A 21,378-nucleotide genomic window follows, 5' to 3' on the forward strand; every position below is an offset into this window, starting at 1 on the left:
ATAGAGCCGCCACCGCTTATCAGCAACTGCAGTCAGCAGCCACGTGTGAGGAGTGTGGGGTGCCAGTTTGCTGCTTATCGATAGCCGCCATCGGCCATTGCCCGCACGCGCGGGGAGGGATGCCAGTTTTGCGCGTTGACATAGCAGCTGCTCAAGACCAGCACCAAGAGCGATGCGACGGAGCCGCGCAGCAAAAATGCAACCACGCTGTAGCATGCCTGATATCTCGTTTGTCTCGCCTTTATTTATAGTGCGATGTTTTCGTTTCGATTGTAAGTCGACCCCCCCACTTCCGATTAAAAAAAAAAAAAACAAAGGCCGACTTGCAATCGTGTAAATACGTATTCACGGTGAGTGGCAGGGTTTTTCTTTCATCGGTGTGTTTTCACTCGGTGCTCGCAACCTCGTATATAACAAATTTGGTACTGACGTTTTCTTTATAAGTGGGTTCGAGTATATCGAACTATTCCATATATCAAATCGTGTTGAACCATGCTGTTTGTTATAACTGGGTTTGAACGTATTAATAAGGTCTTAGATCGCTCGGAAGTGCTGGCTGATGATTTGATGACGCCGGTTGTACTACAGTTAGTCTGAGAACAGAGCGCTTTGGACACAACAGGCAATCCTGGCAGCATGCAGTCATCCAAGTTGTTCAGCTACGCTTCCCATGGACGCTTTCATTTTTTATGACACGCATGACATGCCTACTTCTTTAGGCGGGCATAGGCCACGAGAATATGACCACACAAGCAGACAAGGTCATGCGAAAGTGGCAATTATGGAGGAGATCGTGAAACAAAAATATTAAAAAAAAACGATGTGCCAGTTGCGTTGACACAGGGCTTGCCTTGTGTGCATGGGCCGCCTTTGGAAAACCACTGAGAGTGGTCATTCTACTTGAGCGATGTCATTTGGAGATGGCACAAAATGTGCTCAAAAGAACAGGCCTCAAAACGAACCCAAGACAGTGGAGATTGCTTGGCTAGTTCGCCCGCAGCGCACATGGGAAGTTCGAACAAATTTTGCCTTGTAGGGCATTTTGCGGATCCTGGGTCGTTTCCGAAATTTATTTTATTGTATCTCCTGATTAAATTCAGCATTAATATTTTCAGGGCAGGCTATGGATTGCACAAATACTTGGAAAATGCATTTTTCACAAAAACGATTTCTGGCTGTTCTTAACTATTTTAAGACCTACATCCCTCCTTAAAACTAGCATGTTTAGTTAGTTTATGGGGTTGAACGCTGCCAAGCAAGTTGGGCTATGAGGGACACCATCTGGACGGCTATGGATAATTTCGACCACCCAGTGGTTCTGCAACATGCACTTACAGTACCTGGGCCTCTAGCATTTTGCTTTTCATCAAATTGCGATGGAGTTAGGCCGCCGCGGTGGCTGAGTGGTTATGGCGCTTGGCTGCTGGCCCGAAAGACGCAGGTTCGATCCCAGCCGCGGTGGTCAAATTTTGATGGAGGCGAAATTCTAAAGGCCCGTGTACTGTGCGATGTCAGTGCATGTTAAAGAACCTTAGGTGGTCGAAATTTCCGGAGCCCTTCACTACGGCGTCCCTCGTAGCCTGAGTCGCTTTGGGACGTTAAACTTCCATAAACCATAAACCAAACAAATTGCGATGGCTGTGGCCAGGACTGAACCCGTATCTTTTGGGTTGGCAGCTGAGCTTAATAACCACTAAGCCACCACGGCAGTGCACCAGCACGTTCAGCTCAAAGGTCTAGCAGCCAACGTTTTTACTCCTCCAAAGAAGGACCACCACCAGCACAGCAGCATTATCCTACCACAACTGTCCTCACTGCTGCTCTGATAACCTGCAGATTCTTCAATATATTCAATGGAACAAGTTTCAACCTTTATCTGCCACTACCTGGTGCTAATGGACCAGTTTCAAGCTTAAGTTTTCCTGTTTGGCACTCTCCTAAGAGCCCCAAGTAGAAGAAAAAAGGAGGACACCTCAAGAAACTCACCAGGGTGGCACGGGTGCCATGGTCGGAAACGACAAACAGCTCATACATGCTGAAAGCTGTGAAGTGGCCAGCAACAAAGCTCCTGCAGGGAGATGTGGTGAGCCAGACACAATGGCCATGAGGAAAGTGCTAGACATCAACTGTGCTTGTAACTGATAGAATGCGAGGACAGAAAGTTTACGTACAGTCATGGAAAAACTGATCTTCACTGACTGGCAGTAACTGCTTGCAGCTACAGCAACGTAAACCGATGATGAGATAAACGTGGCACAAAGCGCAGATGACCGCACAAGTATATCAGCATTTTGTGTGCAAGCAGAGCTGCCCTTCAGCAGTGTTATACTTACAGGGTCATTGCATGCAAAAACAAGATGTGGATAGCACTCCTGTGCCATGCTAATGTGCTGTCACGGCAGTGTGGAGACAGCATATTTTGGCTGCACCTCCGTCATTTCACATCAGCTTGTCCATGAATGTTCAGCCAAGCTTACTATGACCTACAGCACACTGACTGCACTGTGGCCTGTGTTGTAATACCAACTGACCGTACTTTGATATGCAGTGCCAGAAGCCCTTTCCTTTTGAGTGGAAGCTAAATGCAGAACCATTCATTGCCACCAGGCACCTAGCACTTCATCAAGCAAGCTCAGACCACATATTGAATGTTGCAAGACACACTGAGTGCAACTACATCAAAAGCAACAGCAGCAAAACATTGCACACACACACTCACCATCCGTGCATGCAGTTTCACTACCACTGTATGCACAATCTGCACATAAGGCCCGAGGTGTTTTAGGCAGCAGATTTCCAGCCAACATACAGCAAAAGTGATTGCCATCATTTGCTCATTGAAATCAAGAAGGGGAATGGGCAGGGCATATAACGGGAAGGCAAGATAACTGCATGGTCTGTTAAGGTAACGGAGTAGATGCCAAGAGTGGAGGTGCAGAGTAAGGTCGGTGTATGAGATCAGGAAGTTTGTGGGGATATAAGGTGGCCACAGCTGGCACAGGACAGGGTTGATGCATGGTAGAGGCCGTTGCCCTACAGTGAACATAGCTTGGCTGATAGTGATGATTAGCATTAATCTATGCCTTAACTGCAACAAACCAGCCCAGCCTGCTGCATACCTGATGGGCGAGTCCAGCTTGAGGTCAGTGCTCCACTCGTGGCGGTACATGCTCCCGGCCAGCTTGAGCAGCTTGCCCTGTCCCCAGGCGAGGATGACTGAGGGCTCCTCATCCTCCTGGAGCACCACCAGTCGCAGACCATCCCCGCCAGCTGCTTTGCCCTTGCTGCACAGAATGATCACGAAATAAGGCAAGGGCACGCAGAGGCAGAAAACGGCTCGACAAGTACACAGTGCAGATGAATACATGAAGGCTGTTGGACAGGCGCTCATCCAATAGCACTCTTGTTCTTTGTGCATTCTGCTGGCTATGTTGTTGAGTCATCAACTAAAACCTCGTTGATTCTGATCTGAGAAGAGCTAAAAGAAATGTCCGAGTTATTCGAATGCCAAACCGTCGAATGAACAACAAAAATGGCACACGAACAATTATTTTATTTAGGGGTGTGGGAATATGGAAATTTTCTGATACAAATGAATACGAATCTAAAGAAAAAATGCCTTCCAATATCGAATCTAATATAAAATATCTGTTGATATGAATAAAATAATTTGGAAGAAGATAAACAGGCAAATGTTTCCCTTAATTTCTTTAAGACAGTGTACGGTTTTGCTAATGAAATGAAACGGACTGACTCAGCACCATACAAAAAACAAACATGATGTGCACACAAATGTTTCCTGTTTGATTACACAGCCCAACAGCATGCAACCTGTTATGTGGTCATGCAAAATGAGTGAAATCCATGAACTGACACAAGACTGGCAATTGAAAATAACATGGTGGCTAGCAAAACCCCATTGATTCAGATCTCAAAGGACTGGAAGAAATGCCTGGATCATCATAAAGTTGATTTTGTGTCGTCCTCAACAAGGAAGTGATTTAATGGCGCAAGGGCAGCTTTGAATAAACAGTGCCATAGAGCCAGGTATTCCTTCTTTACACAAGGTGGAGTCAAAGACCCATTTCCAAGGATTTTGCCTCTCGGAAGCTCAGCACCAGCCAGGGAAAAGCTTTCAGCTATTGTATCACCAATTGATGTCTGGCGGCACTGGGGATCAAACCTTGCACCTCCCGTGTGCAACTCAGATGCTCAAACCACCAGGCTACTGCTGCGGTTCACCTCAGAAGTGATGACAGCAGCAATGCACGCTTTGAAATCCCACCTTGAATGTATAACAGCATTGCCTCTGGCCCTTGGAAAACGACAACAGCCGTGATGCATGCTTCAGTTCAGGTCATCTCCAGTCCAAATTAACCGGTGTGTGCACGCAATTTCGCTCCGAGTTTGCTGCCACAGACATGTAGATTTTTGATGGGAGGAAGCAAGAAGGCCAAATTATATAAATTTCCAAATTAACAGGGGCCAAATTAATTAGTTTTTGCCGAATCATCAACTAACACAGCTCAAATACTAACAGAACTCGTCTAGCACAGTAGCGATGATGAGAGCGAAGAGTGAAGCCACACACAGACAAAGCAACACCAGGTGTGAAAAAACTGCTTTTGGGATTGTTTAGAAGCACAGCAGAACAGTAGAAAATAACAATTGGTACATCGGCCTGAAAAAAAAAAAAATCCAGCAGTTTTTTTTCTTCTTAAGGATGAACGAGACACACAAGTCTGTCTCTCTGTCCCTCTGTCTGTCCCTCTGTCCCTGTCTGTCCCTGTCCCTGTCTGTCCCTGTCCCTGTCCCTCCGTCCCTGTCCCTCCGTCCCTGTCCCTCTGTCCGTCCGTCCCTGTCCGTCCCCGTCCGTCCCTGTCCCTCCGTCCCTGTCCCTCCGTCCCTGTCCCTCTGTCCGTCCGTCCCTGTCCGTCCCCGTCCGTCCCTGTCCGTCCCCGTCCGTCCGTCCGTCTCCGTCCGTCCGTGTGTGTGTGTGTGCGCGCGCGCGTGCGTGCGTGCGCGCGCGCGCGCGCGCCAACTTTCTTTTATTTCGAGACCATGGTGAACCAGCTAGCCCTGAAACATGTATCGTTAAGTAAGTAAAGCATAGAATCCATACTGCTGGATAGCCCTGCCCCAAGTACATGGCATCTCAAGGCTTGGCAAGTAAGAACTGATGATGGCTATAAGGTAATGCCAAACACACTGGAAAACAATGCGCTTCTGGAAGTAAGTGAAATATCCGCAGTAAATACAGAAGGCCTTTTGCACAAAAAGATTTGCCTGCATGGATATCAGTATATCCAAAGCATGCAATGCAGATGCTTTTACTGCCCGTTTCCACTAGAAAACTCCCTGCAACAGGTGTTATACTGTCTTCGTGTGAAAGCAACTAGAATGCATGTCAAAGAAGCAGACTCCTAGCTGACAGGTTGTGTGCTATGACAAACAGCTTTTGATGTCTAACTATTTCACTACCACTCCATAGGCCATTGCACATACTCTATTTACTTGCGTAATTTGTGCAACCCAAATTATTACCTGAATTTATAAATACCGTATAAACGCGTGCAAGGGCTGTAACCCTGCTTTCGCAAAGGAAATATTAAAAAAAAAAAAGATCCATGTAAGGGCTGCACTCGAACTTTCCAAGACCCACACGGGAATAGCCTTCGAAATGCACGCGCCGTGGCCTCCGCGATCAGCTCTGGCTGCAAGCAATGGTGCGCTTGATCGCAGAGGCCGTGCATGCACACAGCAGGTGCCGCCCATGGATGGCATCCGACGCCGCAGCTCATCGACATCATCTTCAACTCTTTCCTCCACCGTGAGTTCCCGCTATCCTTATCGGCATCAGTATCACTAGCCCCAGCTTCCTGTGGCTGCCTTTCACTGTAGTTGTGGCTTTCCTGTGCTGCCGCTGAGTGTTGCAATTTTAGCACGATGGGCAAGCACATTAACAGCTACATGGCTGCGAGTTTGCTGTCGAACCAGGCAAGCGTGCGGCAGGCAGGACCGAGAAGTCCTGCTGATGTGGCCGAGAAGCGTGTCCGACGATGATGCAACCAAAAGGATGCATTGAGGAACACAAGCTACAAAAAGCTCGCTTTCCGAGGCAAGCCGTGCAAGTTTCCCAAACTAGAAGAACAGCTGCTCTGCTAACTGATGAGCATGCTGAGCATGCACCAGAGCAAAGCACCAGCTTGGACTCAGAAGACTCCGCGAGTGGCGACTGAACGTAGAATAAATGTCGCTCATTCCCTGATTGGTATGTTTTTGCTTAAATTTTTTTTTTTGCACATCATGTGCAATGGCCACACCTCAAAAGCTAGCTCTCGAATCTGGAAAAACACAGGTGCACGCAGACAAGCTTTGGAAGATCGGTGCGGCTGGGGAAGGTGAGTGAGTCAGTAATTCATTTGTAAATTGGCTCCGGTAAAGAAAAGTCAATTGTGCACCTTTTACCTGGCTCACTTGCGCTGCCGGTCGCTTTCCCATAGTAGCAGATGTGACAGCAAACTTCTGGTCAGCATGCGTTTCACCAGAATCCGAAACTACCCAGCCGTTGCCGCTACTCCGCCAGGAGTGTGTGAGGGCACCGTTTTATTGCCTCCTATCTCCATTTGCATAATTTGCGCATAAGGTAGGTGCAGTGAGGGGGGAAGCATGTGTCGTTGACTTATATTGAAGTAAACTTTCTTTTGACCAGCGAGGGATGAGAGTTGTGGACTCTAGTTACATGCGGCGATATAACATACATTGCAAGTTACGACCTTCGTCATGTCTTTTAGGATGTGTTCGCAACATCTCAGTGTAATCTGCACACCACTTTTGAAGCTTTCTTTAATTTTAGAAAAAAAGTGCACAAATTGTGCGAGTAAATATGGTACTATATGACTGACGTTTTGAACATGGCGCCAAAAATTTAAGTCGGGGCTCCTGGACAAGCTGAGCCATCTAGTTTGCTTCTATAACACCAACTCTTTGGCTTCAGTTCTATTTTTTCATTTCCTAACGTGAGGAGCTGACATGAAAAATAAATGTGACAGCACATAGTTCACCGGTCAGCGGTCATGACATTCATTTCGCTGCGTACTCCTCAAAGACGAAAGGCGAGCACTTAAGCTGGTTCTGACGCAGTCATTTTTTTTTAGCGCAACAGTGGTGGATTAAACAATGATGTGGAATGGTCGTAGTTCAGTTCACATAGTGAGATTTTGTTTCAGAGGTCTGGGACATCAGTGCATGCTCGCACGTCTTTCGTTGTACTATTCACATTGTATTTTATGCACTGCACTTGAGTCGTAAATGATGAGAGTTGTTTTTTTTGGTGCTTTAGGGTCTTCGCAACCCGCTGCCAAGATATTTCACCAAATGTGCTAGCAGATTTTAGATTATAGTGATGTCAACGAAAGCCATGCTCCCTTTACACCCACAAAACCCATTCACTACCAACCAAAAAAAAGGAAAATGAACTGCAAACTCTGCTGTCAAAAAACAAGAACAGAAATTGTAGAGGCCTGAAGGACGAGGCACTACTCTCGGCCCGCAAAGAAGTGCTCAGCACTGTTTATTGCACCTTTTATATGCATGCACATGTATTGCCCCTCGCGCCCCGCTCAGCTCGCAGGCCATGGCACGCGGCGCCGGACAAGAAAGAGGAAGTTGGGCAACGCCGCCGCAGTGCGAGCAGAGCAAAAAAAAAATGCTGTAGGAGCTGATTCTTCCTCGCCTTAGCTCCGACACACATGAACAATACACAAAGGTAGCGCCCTCTGATAGTCAGTGATTTTTAGTATGGTTAGTAGCACCACACCACTACAGAAATCGGAACAAGTTTAATGTGTAGTACATTCCAGATCTTGTCAATAGTAAATTGAGATGTTGAGGGCATTCGAGCAGCAGCTGCGTGCTCTCTCAAATGGAAGCACTTGCAATACCGAACTTCAAAATATACAACTTATTTTGCAGAAAAAGAGACAGCCCGGGTGACATAACACTGCACCTATAGAGTTTCTTACTGCACACTAGAGGGAAAGCTGGCGGCTCTTCACTTCATCCGCCATGGACACCCAATGACATGCACATCGGATTGACATCTAGTGGTTTGTTGATTGTGCTACGGATTGGATTTTTTTGGTTGTTCAGTTTCGTTTTCCCCACTGTAACTTTTACAGATGTTTTGTCCGCTTTGCGGTTGTGTAGTGCAGGTATGCACGCAGTTCATTTGAGATACGAAGCATCCGAAGGCGCTTGACTCGAAGGGAGCTGAGCACAGTGTCTGGTGCATGCTAAGCCTAAATTTCGTTTGCGATGGGAGCCAGTTAAGCAGCAAGCTCGCTCTTGTTCAGTGAGACCCTGTGCTAACAGTGCATTGAAGTGTGAACGAAGGGAACAAGGTTTTTTGTGAACTGAGAACTCAGCAGTCTGCTGCCATGACTGCTCTGCACATTTCTCGTAGGAGTATCGGAGATGCTTATCATTTAATTAAAAGCGCAAACTACTTCGACAAGCGCAACTTAAGTTGACCGTACTCGCCCATGGTTGTGTTTAGTTCATTTCGAAGACTGGTCGTGGCTGCATATTGCATACACGAACTTCCACTTCATGAAGTAATTCATGCACCCACATGTTGCACTTGTCAACATAACACGGCCCTCTCTGATAGGAGAGGTTTGTGCTTCTTAATTCATATTTTTCTTGGCAAAATCTGTAAGTGCAGCACCAGGACATGCCGACAGCCGGCACTTAATGCATGCAAACTAATTTCTCACAGAAAAGCGGGAGTTCGGGCAAGTTTCTCATGGTACGAACATTTGCAAAAACATACAGAACACCAAGGAGACCTACTAGCGAAACGTAAAAGAGCACTAAATTGTTTGATAGTCTGGTAGTATTCAGCACGTAAAAAAATTGGAGGGGACACTCAAGCTGTGCCTTGAGGGTATGATGCGATAGCGTAATGGGTTAATTCCCATATATGCAGGCATTCTCTAGATTCATAGATTCCTGAGAGTCCTCATATCGCCGAAACGCGCGAGACTCAAGTTGCAGTCGTAGTTCATTGGCACATCGTTCTCGACAAACCCGATGCCACGAACGTCAGCATAGCTTCCGCGCCAACGGGCAGCAAGCTGCAAGCTTCGTGGTGAATGCGCCTTGGATGTACGCTGTGTTGTTCGCAGCTCACCACGCGATTCTTGCGTCCCCGCATGGCCCCACTGCGCCCGAATGAGACGAGCGGGAGGCGCTGCCGTCGCGCGTTATCTCTTGGGGCAGTGGCGTATATTGCGAGGAGGAGGAGGAGGAGGAGGAGGTGGGAGTGGTTTTAGTGGGTGCCGCCTGATGGCACTACGTGCGCACCAAGCGAAGAGGAAAAATAGCGGAAATGTACTTTGCTACTCGCTTAAACTGCGACTTGTGTAATTTCCTTGCTCGTAATTACTAATATACACCACAGTACATGTCTCTAAAGCACCCTTCTAAGACAACACTGTATTCACTAGACGCGCCTTTGTTCATTCCAAACCATCGAGCTGGCGTGGCAGAGTAGTTGGCGTGGTCGTCTCGCACTCCGGAGGCCCTGGTTCGATTCCCCAACTCGACAAATTTCCTACTCGGTTTTATTTATTAATGCTTCTCGGATTTTTCACTCGCGGCCAACACCGTCGCCGACACCGGCTTTTCTGAGACACGGGGCCCTTAACGCTATCGTGTCAAAATGCTGTACGTAGGTGCACTGTTTTCCATTTGTCAGCACTTGAAGTCAGTGGCACACGTGTCCCACTGTCGTATGAAGGGTTAATGCGCTCACAACCTCACCTCCAAATGACCTCGGCCGTGGCACCTTCTGTTTTGTTGGCAGAAGACAGCTGCCCCAGCATCACCTTCAGCAACAGGCCTATAGAAGAAGGCAGCACATCAGCAACCTCTTCAACCGACTACTAGTCTACAGTGCTGTTTACAGTGCTGAACCAAAGTCTACTACTGAACACAGCACAAATGAAAATTGTTTTCTCAGGAAAGGAAATGGCACAGTAATTGTCTCACATTTCTGCGCCATGAAGGGAAGGGAGGAACGAAGAAAGGAAGAGGTGCTGCAGTGGAGGGCTCTGGAATAATTTCAACCACCAAGAATGCAGCACAGCGGTTATGATAATGTTACAAAAAAATTCTTCCTGTGCCTGTGCGAACAGTGTTTTTGTTTTGTTCAAAATGAATTCAAAGCAAATAGTACTTTTGTTCGAAACAATTTTGAAGCAAATATTATACTTTTGGCACTCAAAAATGTTGAACATCACAACAGGCATACAAGGCCATGACATGAACAAATATAAAAATTCATTAAAGCTTTCATTGAAGCTGTGTCAATTACCTGTAAAAATGGCTGTTGGAAATTTGGTGAGTTGACGTACATGTGGAGCTGACGTATTCGCAGGTTGTGAGAGCTATCTGTGGGACCTCTGACCCTTAATTGCGACTGTGTTGTTGCACGGCAACTCCAAGAACACCTGCTAGGCGCATATGAAGTGCCATCCTGTGTCAGGGGTTGGAAAGAGGGGACCCATCTCCACGTACCTCCTGCTAGCTCCCTCTCATGCTTGCACCGTCATGCTTGGGTAGTGATCTAAGAAGAGCGGGCCTGACAGCTGCAGTCAAATCAGACTTGCCCCACGGAAGTCAACGGAGCCGTGCACCATCCAGTTAGAGATAATTAGTGTAGTAGCCACTACTGCAATCTGCTTCCATGGGGAGCCAGTGTGCATGAGCAGATCACAAGGGTGCCACATGGTGCCAGGCGCCAGCCAGCTGTTGGCACGCCTGCTGCGTCGGGAACAATCAGTGCGGGTGCCCCGGCAGTGAGCAGAAATGGATTGTGCTATGCTAAATCTCTGCTGATGCATACCACCGTGCCAATTCGAGCCCCTGGGAGGTGCAAATCTGGGCATCGTGCGCATGTGCAACCTCAGCCACAGGCAGCAGAGCGCAGGCATGCAGCGCAGAGTCTGAGCTTTGGCAGTTGCATGCGGTGGCATCATGGAGAAGAAGGTATGTGGCATGGAGACCACACGAAGCAAGCGTAGGAGAAATGCAATTCACTAGAGATGATTCCAGATTTTGAACACCAAACATTCGGATCAAATCAGATACCTCGAGTTGGTCAAATATTCAAAAGTATCGAATATTTGCACAGGCCTGCTGTTCGACATACTGTGATGTCTTTGGCCACCCAGTCACCGGAGGCGTGAAGTTTGCTGTTGGCAGCATTCTGTGGTATTGTGGTGCACTTTCTGAAGTTCTTGTTCAATGAACACCTCAACCAACTACCCTCCAAATTTATGCTTGGCACAAGATTTCACTGCTGGTCGAAGCATGATGGCTATTTCAAAATTTCGAACAATGGATGTGATCCTAAAAAACTTACTCGCTACACTGGCCACCAAAATGATTTTTTTTTCACGCCAGTCTTCGAACTGAGAGAATTCATACGGAGACCGTGCTGCTTGTATGTATTTTGGGGGGCAATATTTTTTTATTTCTTATCAGCCCACACTGCTATATGTATGCATTTTGGCGTCATTGAGGCATGCGTGCACCCATGTCGCATGCGCATTGAAACTGATGCTTTGTACTGCGATTTTTGGACACCGATGCTTTTGACACTGATGACTCCAAGCAGGCGGCATGTGCCAATCCCCTGCATGCTGGGCAAGAGCAGATTGGTTACGTGCCGCTTGCTAGGTGTCGACAGGCCTAACATGCTCCGCCCTATAGCCACAGTGAAAGCGCTTTGGACCCAGCCAATGCTTATAGTAAAAGGTCTAACCTTGTTACCTTCTACCGCCGATGCAGTAACTTCACATTAAAACAAACACTCAACTGACCCCTGTCCCCCCCTCTTCAACAGTGAAGTGAGTGAACAACTGGGCCAGCTAAAAGCTGCCTCACACTAATGGTCGCGGGTTTCATGCGTGGAGTCTGAGGCTGTTGGCAGAACCAGAAAAAAATTAGCTGCTTACTCGCGGAAACTTTGCTGAAGCGGAATCGTGCACTGTGAGCGGCAGTAACTGCATTACTGTATATGGTTTGCTAATGGGGAATCGGAAATACTTTGTTGTGGAAGAAATTTCGTTGCAGTGGGGTTTGACTGCACTGAAGAATTATCTCCTGTGGGTGGTCTCCATGATCGCTTAAAGGCATTTTATTCCTTCACCTCATGTGAACAAAAAAAGTGGCAAATTGAATAGAATTCTGCAGCAGCATGTACGCACTGGGTTGATTGCAAGCGCTCGCCTTCTTTGGCATCCCCGTTCTTACATAGTACCCACCAGTGCCCGATGTTGCGCCTGAGGAAGATGCCTCTGCGCTATGAGAGTATGAGACTTGACTCTGAGAGTAACTGCCAAGAGGACACTAATTTCCTTCATTTACTCTGATATCACCAGCTCACCCAAACTGGTCGTGAACCCGCTCACGGTAAGCATATCCCCAACCCCATCCTAATCAACCATCACGAGCACTCAGACATTTATGTTTTGGAAAAAATAAGTGACCACAAAGTTGTACACTGTTCTCTTCCACTTCTACATACTGATAAAAAAAACAACAATTAAAAAGCTTATCTATAACTACACACGTGCAGACAAACTAAAGAAATTGAAGATTCCTGCACACCAAACCGAATGGTAACCACATGTGCCAATGATCATTGGTTTACCAGAGATGGTGATAGGGCAAAAAACAGAAAAAAAAGAGCATTTAGGAAAGCCGTTTAAAAAAAGGACACTGCAGTGGGAAAATACAAAGAATTTTCAAAATAGCTGGAAAACGAATTTCTGAGGCCAAAAATAAATATTTTCATTTCACACTTCCTCGTTTGGTAAAAATTTACCCTAAGAAGTACTGGAACACTGTTAATCCAAAAAAATGTTAGTGGCGGTTCCTGTTCATTCAGGTGTAAAGGGCAGCACCCTATTTATAAGACAATGCGCAAAACAATTCAACAGCCGCTGTACAGAGGTTTTTACGGACAAATTACCCATTTATAATTCATTACTTCTCAAAGCCAATACCCAGATTTCTTTTTTACCCATTCACATATCAGCACTTGGTGTGGCTCATGCAATGGAACGCCTACCCCACCACACTAGCCCAGGAGTCAATGGCATCAACGCGAAACTTAAAGTAACCTGGCAGCACACAAAGCTTTCCTGCTATTTCTCATTTTCCAACAGTCACTCGATACGGCATGTGTGCCAGAAGGCTGTAGGTCTGCTTAAGTAATCCCAGTATTTAAATCTGGAGACAGGTCCATTTCTAACAACTGCAGGCAGATTTCACTGATGTTGCAAGATCCTTGAACACATAATATACACTCACACTGTGATTCATCTTAAGAACTTGCTTCAAAACAACCAGCATGGCTTCCGAAAACATTTATCGCGTCAGACACAGTTATTTGAGTTAATAACCAACCTTCATCAAGCACTCGACTCTCCCCTCAACACTGACTCCATTTTTATTGATTTCTCGAAAGCTTTTGATTGCGTGCCTCATAACCGTCTGATGATAAAAATACGTAACCTTCAGCTGGATCAATATACAACGCAGCGAATTAATGCATTTCTAACAAACTGCTTTCAATCAGTTAAGTTAGGGACTTTCTTATCAAGACGCACAGGCGTTGCTTCCGGACTCCCTCAGGATTTGGTGCTGAGTCCACTGCTTTTTTTTTTAATACATATATAAATGACATTACGTCTAACATAACATCAATAAAGATTATTTCCAGATGATTGTGTTGTCAGTCAGTAGGCCTGTACCACATCGACCGAAACGGGCATGTGTGCATACCGCATATCTGCCATTGATAACAGTTGACGAGCTATGGAGCATTTTATGCAGAATAAAGCAGTTCAAGCCACCGGGATATGATGGCATTCGTCTAAGAGATCTTTACAGAAATTTTGACGTTTTGAAAGAAGTGCTTATGAACATACTGAATGGCGTATTCGAAACTGGTGATATACCTCAAGAACTTAAAATATCTGTTGTCAGGCCGATCTACAAACACGGGAAGAAAGGTGATTGTACAAATTATAGGCCAATCGCAATACTTTCATCAATAGCACATATTATGGAAAAGCATGTTGCATATGTTATGGAATCATTCTGTGAAAAATACTCTTTGAACAATGCTGCGCAATTTGGCTTCACAAGGAATAGAAGTACGACTACACTTCTTGAAGAATTTTCTGACTATGTTTACAATGCACTAGAAAATAATCGCATTGTGTTATCCTTATTTCTGGACTTAACTAAGGCATTTGACACGATAGACCATGCGCTACTACTCGAAAAATTAAGCTCACTTGGTTTTCATGGTCATTTTAACAAGCTTTTTGTCAATTATTTTACAGATAGGTTGCATTGTGTGATGCTTGATAAAACGCGCGGAGATTTAAAAAATGTTAAATTCGGTGTACCTCAAGGAAGTACACTTGGCCCACTGCTTCTTAACGTATATGTACCTGATTTGGGTTTATTACAGCTTAAGTCAAACATTTTTCAATACGCTGACGATACAGCGCTAGCACTTGAAGCTACTGATTGTCGTACAGGCGTGGAATCATTTCAAACAGATATAAGTGGAGTGTTTGACTGGTTCTCGCAAAATTTCATTTTTTTAAACGTTAACAAAACAAAACTAATATGCTTTAAAAACCCCCATAAAATTGTTATTTTAAACCAACCACTGTATTTTCACACATCCCATTGTTGCCAGTGTAATTGTAAAGCTATGCAAATAGAGAGAACAGTTCTCTATCTGGGCATCCACTTTGACCAACACCTCACATGGAGCGACCACATCGTCTACCTCTCTAGAAAGATAAGGGCCATTGCGACTATGATGTATCACCTTCGTGGCAAATCTTTGCTTCATCTTAGACGATTGATCTATAGAGCATTAGTAGAACCTGTTTTAAAGTACGGCATTACTGTATATGGTAACTGCTCGGAATACAAGAAAGAAGCATTAAATGTTATCCTAAAAAGAATAGTGAACACTATATCTTATGCCACCAGACTACACTCGGTTGATATGAAAAAAAAATACGATGAGTTAGGCATCCTTCAGATTCGTGAACTCTTCCACTTTGTTGTGTTAACGCGGTATTATTATTCTAATGAATATAAGACTCCCGTAAAAAAAGATGTCACCTTGAGAAAAACGGAACGCTTTGTTAAGCAACGAGTTTATACAAACTATGGTAAAAAGATGCGCAATTATTACGTACCAGCTGTATTTAATAAAATTCCCGATGATCTGTGTATTGCAAATAACAAGTGTAGGGTGATGATGGACATAAGAAATTGGTGTGCAAATGTATTGCCTTGTGTATAGCTTGAGTTGTTTCATATGTGCTATTTTGTGTTCAGACTTTTTCCTCTGTGTTAGCATGACTGTTTAGAAAAGAAATGTATTCATGCAGAGTTATTTCTCCACCTGCTGCCTGATCAGCCAACAAGCAAAATGTGCTTAGGCAGATCAGAATGTATGAATATGTACGCATACAGGCGAATAAATTTTGATTTGATTTGACTGTTTACACAGTGATAACTAACGCTTCCGGCATTACTGCTCTACAGGCTGAACTTGAACTCTTTGGTGCGGCAGGTGGCAAATGGTAATTAATGCAGGAAAAACTAAACATCTGATCTTTATTTCCATTACTAACACGAGTCTTAAAGCTTACATAGTTACTAACACTAATTGAAACTGCTGCGTCGGTAAAATACCTCGGTGTGAATTTTAACTGCTGGAGCACTCACATTGAACTGATCACTTCTGAAGCCTTAAAAAAAAACTTGGTCGTAAGTGCTGACTGTATCAAGCCAACCAGGACAAGACCACACGCATTCAACATGCTAATCAGGCCTGCCATAGAATACACATCAGTTATTTGGAATCCTCATCATGCTTGTCCTATTAACATGTTGGAATTTATACAAAACAAATCTGCCCGATCCATTCTTTCCCAATACTCTCGGCATCAAAGTGTAACAGCACTGAAAATATTGCTTAATCTCTCACCACTGGTCGTGTGCAAGAAATTCAGTATTTATCCTGATGAACTCTACCACAGCAACACACCATTTGCATGTTCACATATTCTGCTGGCACCTTATACATCAGCTTGTGTAGCTCACATCAAGAAGACTGAACACATTTTCGCTCGAATAGAATGATACAAATGCTCACTGTTGGTCATGGCCATTAAAAAAAGGAATTCCCTTCCTTCTAGTATTGCAGTTACTACTGAAACACCATTCTTTCAAACTGCTCTTTTGCCATATTTAGAATCTTGGTTCACTACTTTTTTTTCTTTTGTTCTGGCGGGTGCGTGTCGGCTGTTGTGCTCTGAGAAACATTAGATGCCATGTTTCGCAATTTCCGAAGGCAAAATTTTTGTTATATTTTCTAAAATACTTTATTTACCTATCTTGATATACGTGTATTTTTTGTTATCTTCAAGTACCTGTTCCAAACCATTTTTTTTTCTCTTATTAATTAGTACCTGGCTTCTTAGATAGCTTATTCCTGTGCTCGCCCCTTTGTATTTTCTATTGTAAATCTGTTATGTTTCCTTTCTAGAATTCCCCCCGCCCCCCTCCCATGTAATGCTCGCAAGGACCCTTAGGGAATTGGAATAAAATAAACAAAACTTTTTTCTCAGTCCAACTGCCCACGAATGTTGCCTGTGTCATAAATAAAGCGTTGCACATAGTTACTAGTTGCAGAATCACTCCCAGTTTTTGCTAATAGGCAAAATATCTCTCCTAGGGCAGTGGCATGGTGTGCCTCCTCGGAGGTTGAAAACTGTCCTGCTGTCGAGCAAGAATGGATGAGTGCTGCCCTATGTTTTTCAGTTATTGAGGCATGGGCTTTTTAAAGTTTATATAAGATGGTGCTAACTACCTGAAAGCACGCAATGCGCCTCTGGAAAAAAGTTATTTTAAGTTATTTTTCGATGTGCTGTCTCTGAGCGACACTGGGCATCAAAGAGAAAAGAATCCGATCCTTCACTGCTCTCTCCATTGTGTGCATGTCTGTGCTACACAACGTGCTCTTTAGCACAGTGTTGAAATGGTGCAGTAATGGGTGCAAGTCACTGGTGGCGTTTCTAGCACACAAATGTATGTAAAAATGTTCACTGTGTACTACTGATGCATTGAAAAGTTTGCAGTGAGTCACCTTTGCTGGCGCCCGTGAGGCAGTGCACGAAAATGTCGACATCGTGAGAGACGTTGCGGCCATGCTCCAATGAGCCCAAGATTCTTGGGACGCTCTGACATTGTGGCAGGGTTAGGGGTGCCCTCAGAAGGCGGCCATCATCTTGAGAGACCAGAGCAAGAGCCCGGTCGACCGCGGGCGGCGCAAATGGCTCGGCAACGTCTGGCCTTTCCACCTGCATGCACGAGAAGACTTGCAAGTTACACACGTGGTGCTGCCAACAAAAGCATTGCAGCACAGTGCTGAAAAAGAGAATAAAACAGGAACAGAAACGAATAAAAAAAAAGATGGTTGATTTACACAACTAGGCGAAATGCAAACTATGTGCACTAGCAGTTGCAGTTTCCCTTCAGTTCTGACGAGATCCAGTGTTGACTGTGGTAGAATAGCGATAATGGGTGAATGTCCATATATGCGGAATTGGTCATTCTCTTCATTCATAGATCCCTGGGAGTCTTCCTACCATTCCTGGCGCAATGGTGCAGCAATTAAGCGATGCACCACTGCCCTTCTATGGCACTCATCGGTGGGACTTGGGTTGCAACCCAGGTCGGCCTTCCCGAGCAGCCTCTCTTGATTAAATGAGCTGCCGCATGACACGGTGGGCGGGTGAGCAGCCTACGACAAAACTGGCTTCAGAAAAACACAGAACGGCTAAATGCGATGAATGGCCACTATAAGTGCTAGTGCACTAAAAAAAAGACAAAGAGAAAACATAGAAACAGCAAAAGAAGGAAAAGAAGTAGGGCTGCACAAAAATCCGAAACTTCGAATAGTTTGCGAATGTGGCATTTACTATTCAATTCAGAAATTATGAATTCCTTGTTGTCCAGACTTGTGGCAAAACACTGCGATGTTTCCAAACAGCACTATCTTGCACTTGGTATTCTTTCTACACAGAACTGACTGCCAGCACGAGGCAAAAGCCTGGGAAATAATGCTAGGCCTTTCATAGACTGCCATCGTCCTGCAGCTCTGTTCTCCAAGAGAAAGGCCATACTAAACATGTGCACTCCCAAAAAGCTGGCCAAAGCTTGCCATGCACTATGCCTGGAACCAGCATGAGAAACTACATTTGCAACTTCACATGTTTGTTGTAGTGCCCTGCAAGCTAAAGAAACACTGAAATTGTGTAATGTAGTGATCTTGTCATACACAAATAAACCTGCACAAGGTTTAAGACTAAAACACAGTGGTGTTTTAGTCTTGGCAGCATGCCGTCGATGCCAAGCTAAGGTCGTTAGTTAAGGTAACCAACAAGGGAATGTGCTCCTCCTCGAGGCGAGGCTGCTGCTGCATGGTGCATCGCGGGAAAGACTACACTGGGGACTGCAGAACAAGACCCGCTCCCTCCTTGAGCTGTTCCTGGTGACACTAGTCACCATCAAAAATGAAACAAGCACATGAGCAACTTTGTGTCACCTATGACATTGTGACACATAAAAAAAAGATGCCAGTGTAAACGGTGAGGACGTGGCAACTACAGTGAGTTTAAACATGCTTCCACAGTAAGAATCGGCTAACGTACGCTGCAGCTTTGCGATTGTGGAGCTAGCAATCCTAAAGCGCTGAATTTGGTTGCACAATATTTCGAGCTAGCCTTTTACTATGAATTTTGCTTTGATTTCAGATAATTCAGAAATCCACTTAATTTGAATAATTTATGGGTTATGACACAATTTGAATTAGCGAGGTCTTACTGTACGTACTATCCTCAGCACAGCATAGCCAGAAAGAAAAAATGCACAAGCAGTGTGGTCAACTCGGATGCACACTCTTTGTCCTCATCTCAATTTTTACTCTTAGCGGAGAGTGTTACAAAAGAACAAGGGAGGCTAAGGCTGGCAAAGAAGACAGAGCCCCCTCTTGGTAACGGATCGCTTCTTTAGAGTGCACGTATGCCAGCCCCACCTGCAGGGAGACGACCAGGTCCGGCAACCCATCTTCATTGCAGTCCGGCACAATAAGGAAGTCCGAGATGGACTGCAGGCTGCCGCCAGCCAGCTGGCTGCTCCTGCTTTGCCCATGATCGTGAGCATACCACAGGACGGCTCCTGATGATATATAAAGAAAAAAAGAGAAATGCAAGGAAATTCTTGTGTGAGTTCACAAGACTAAAGTGCATGCCCTTAAACGCTGGCTTCACTCTTATAACTGCCATACAGTAAAAAAGCTTTACAACAGTACCAGTCAGAACAATCTATCGGACATAACAATGGACAACCGCGGCACCGTCAGCCCCACCATGTGTTCTGTGGTAAAATAAACCACTCATAACAATGCCTTCATAGCGTATTATCAATTATAGCAATTAAATCTGGTCACTGAGAGCCAGCCTTAAGCCTTCGTGGTCCGAAACTTTTACCCACTTTGCGGCCATTCCGGTTCAAAACTATCTCGCCAGCTTTTGGCACCAGAAGAGAAAACTGCGCAAAAAACCTGATCAATGATTTTTTTGGTGTTTCTTTATGTTTTCTAGAAAAGCAGCGCTGAACAGACGAGGACAGAGACGAGGCGACAAGGACGGGCGCTTGTCGCCGTCCTTGTCGCCTCGTCTCTGTCCTCGTCTGTTCAGCGCTGCTTTTCTAGAAAACTATGTACCAACACGCCCAACTCGCCGCATTAACCAATTTCTTTATGTGCCCAAGTATCAACGATATTTGGGCAGCGTGTGGTTTATGAGATGCCACATGATGCATCGTTAGGAAAATGCTCACAATTCAACTACAGAAACACCTATAGGGCGGTACCTGACAGCAGACTGGAATGGCCGTGTTGCGTAGTCAGAAGGGGTCCGGCCAGGACCGCTAAGGGATAAAAGGAACAAGACCAAGAAAACACTATGCCCACACCACCCAAACTACACTTACGACGACTGGCGGAACCAACTGGCGCAGTGAAAGTGAAAAGGGCATTCGATTATGCACACAAAGACACCAAGTGTGCCGAGGATGCTTGCATGCAGCGGTGATGCAGAGGAGGAGGAGGAGGTAAGGAATCTCTTTCAGTGGAGCAATTCCTTACTGAGATTTCTGAAAAGCCAGCAAGAGCATGTGCACTGCCCTGTCCTCCCCGTATTATTCCTAACTTGGCCATGTAAGGCGAGCTACACTGTCACTGCATTGGCCACAAGTTTAATACGTTAGGTATGCTGCCAGCGTGGTTTTTCTCCTGTCTGCCATTACTGTTACCTGGGTCCTTCACACTCCTCGAATTTTTCGCCAAGAACTGCTTTCGATTTGGTTTGGTTAGAAGAGCAGAAGGTTGGGCAAGTTGGCTGAGATGCAAGGCTGGTGAGGCACGAAAGGAGAACACACACAAACGACAGAAAAAACGACACGGTTTGGTTTGTTTTGTGGGGTTTACAGACCCAAAGCGAGTCAGGCTATGAGGGACGTTGTAGTGAAGGGCTCTGGATAATTTCGACCACCTGGGATTCTTTAATGCCCACTGACATAGCACAGTACACAGGCCTCGAGCATTTCGCCTCCCTTGAAATGCAACCACCGCAACCAGGGTCAAACCCACGTCTTTTGGGTCAGTGGCTGAGCACCATAACCACTGAGCCACCATGGTGGCTGAACTGCTTTTGGAAAGAGGGCTTTGCTCAGGATGCCAATGACGAGGAGGCTCCCGAAGCTCCCGCCAATGCAGTGTTGATGGTGCTTTGGTCATTGGTAGACGGTGTTGATGGCTGCGTGTTGAGACTTGAATTTTTGCACATTGACGATGCAGTCGTGAGAAATGAAGACCTAACTGGCTAAGAAATAATCCCAGCTTTCACTGGCGCAGACAATGAGACAAACAGGAACCTACGCAAGTTGCGTCGTATCAAGAGGCCTTACATACAAACAACCGAAGCCCGCAAGGGATTGACTTTTCCTACAGATGTGAACAAAACTGCTCTGAAGCAGTCAAAGCTGACTTATTACAGATTTCTTCCTGCAAAGAAATGATCAGTTTAAGTATTTCTCTGATTTTGAATACTCTGAAGTTTGCTACGTTTTATATTTTTTTCAGCAAACCTGGCTGCAAAAATCATCACTTATCACAATAATATTGCCTTGGTACTTCAATAT

The 21,378-nt window shown here is 45.3% G+C and overlaps 1 protein-coding gene across 4 annotated transcripts in view; it reads right to left on the minus strand.

Moving 5' to 3' along the window:
- The window catches only part of LOC144100790 (uncharacterized), a 272,474-nt gene that overhangs the window by 15,462 nt on the left and 235,634 nt on the right, over window positions 1-21,378 (minus strand). For all 4 annotated transcript variants that reach the window (XM_077633644.1, XM_077633645.1, XM_077633648.1 and 1 more), the window contains 5 exons: window positions 19,211-19,353; window positions 17,261-17,474; window positions 9,826-9,904; window positions 3,120-3,284; window positions 1,987-2,068 (listed from right to left, as the gene is read on the minus strand). In XM_077633644.1, the coding sequence (XP_077489770.1) occupies window positions 1,987-2,068; window positions 3,120-3,284; window positions 9,826-9,904; window positions 17,261-17,474; window positions 19,211-19,353 (683 nt within the window). The remainder of the gene's footprint in view (window positions 1-1,986; window positions 2,069-3,119; window positions 3,285-9,825; window positions 9,905-17,260; window positions 17,475-19,210; window positions 19,354-21,378) is intronic.

The sequence above is a fragment of the Amblyomma americanum genome, chromosome 8, assembly GCF_052857255.1.
Source record: "Amblyomma americanum isolate KBUSLIRL-KWMA chromosome 8, ASM5285725v1, whole genome shotgun sequence".
In the NCBI taxonomy this organism is placed as follows: domain Eukaryota; kingdom Metazoa; phylum Arthropoda; class Arachnida; order Ixodida; family Ixodidae; genus Amblyomma; species Amblyomma americanum.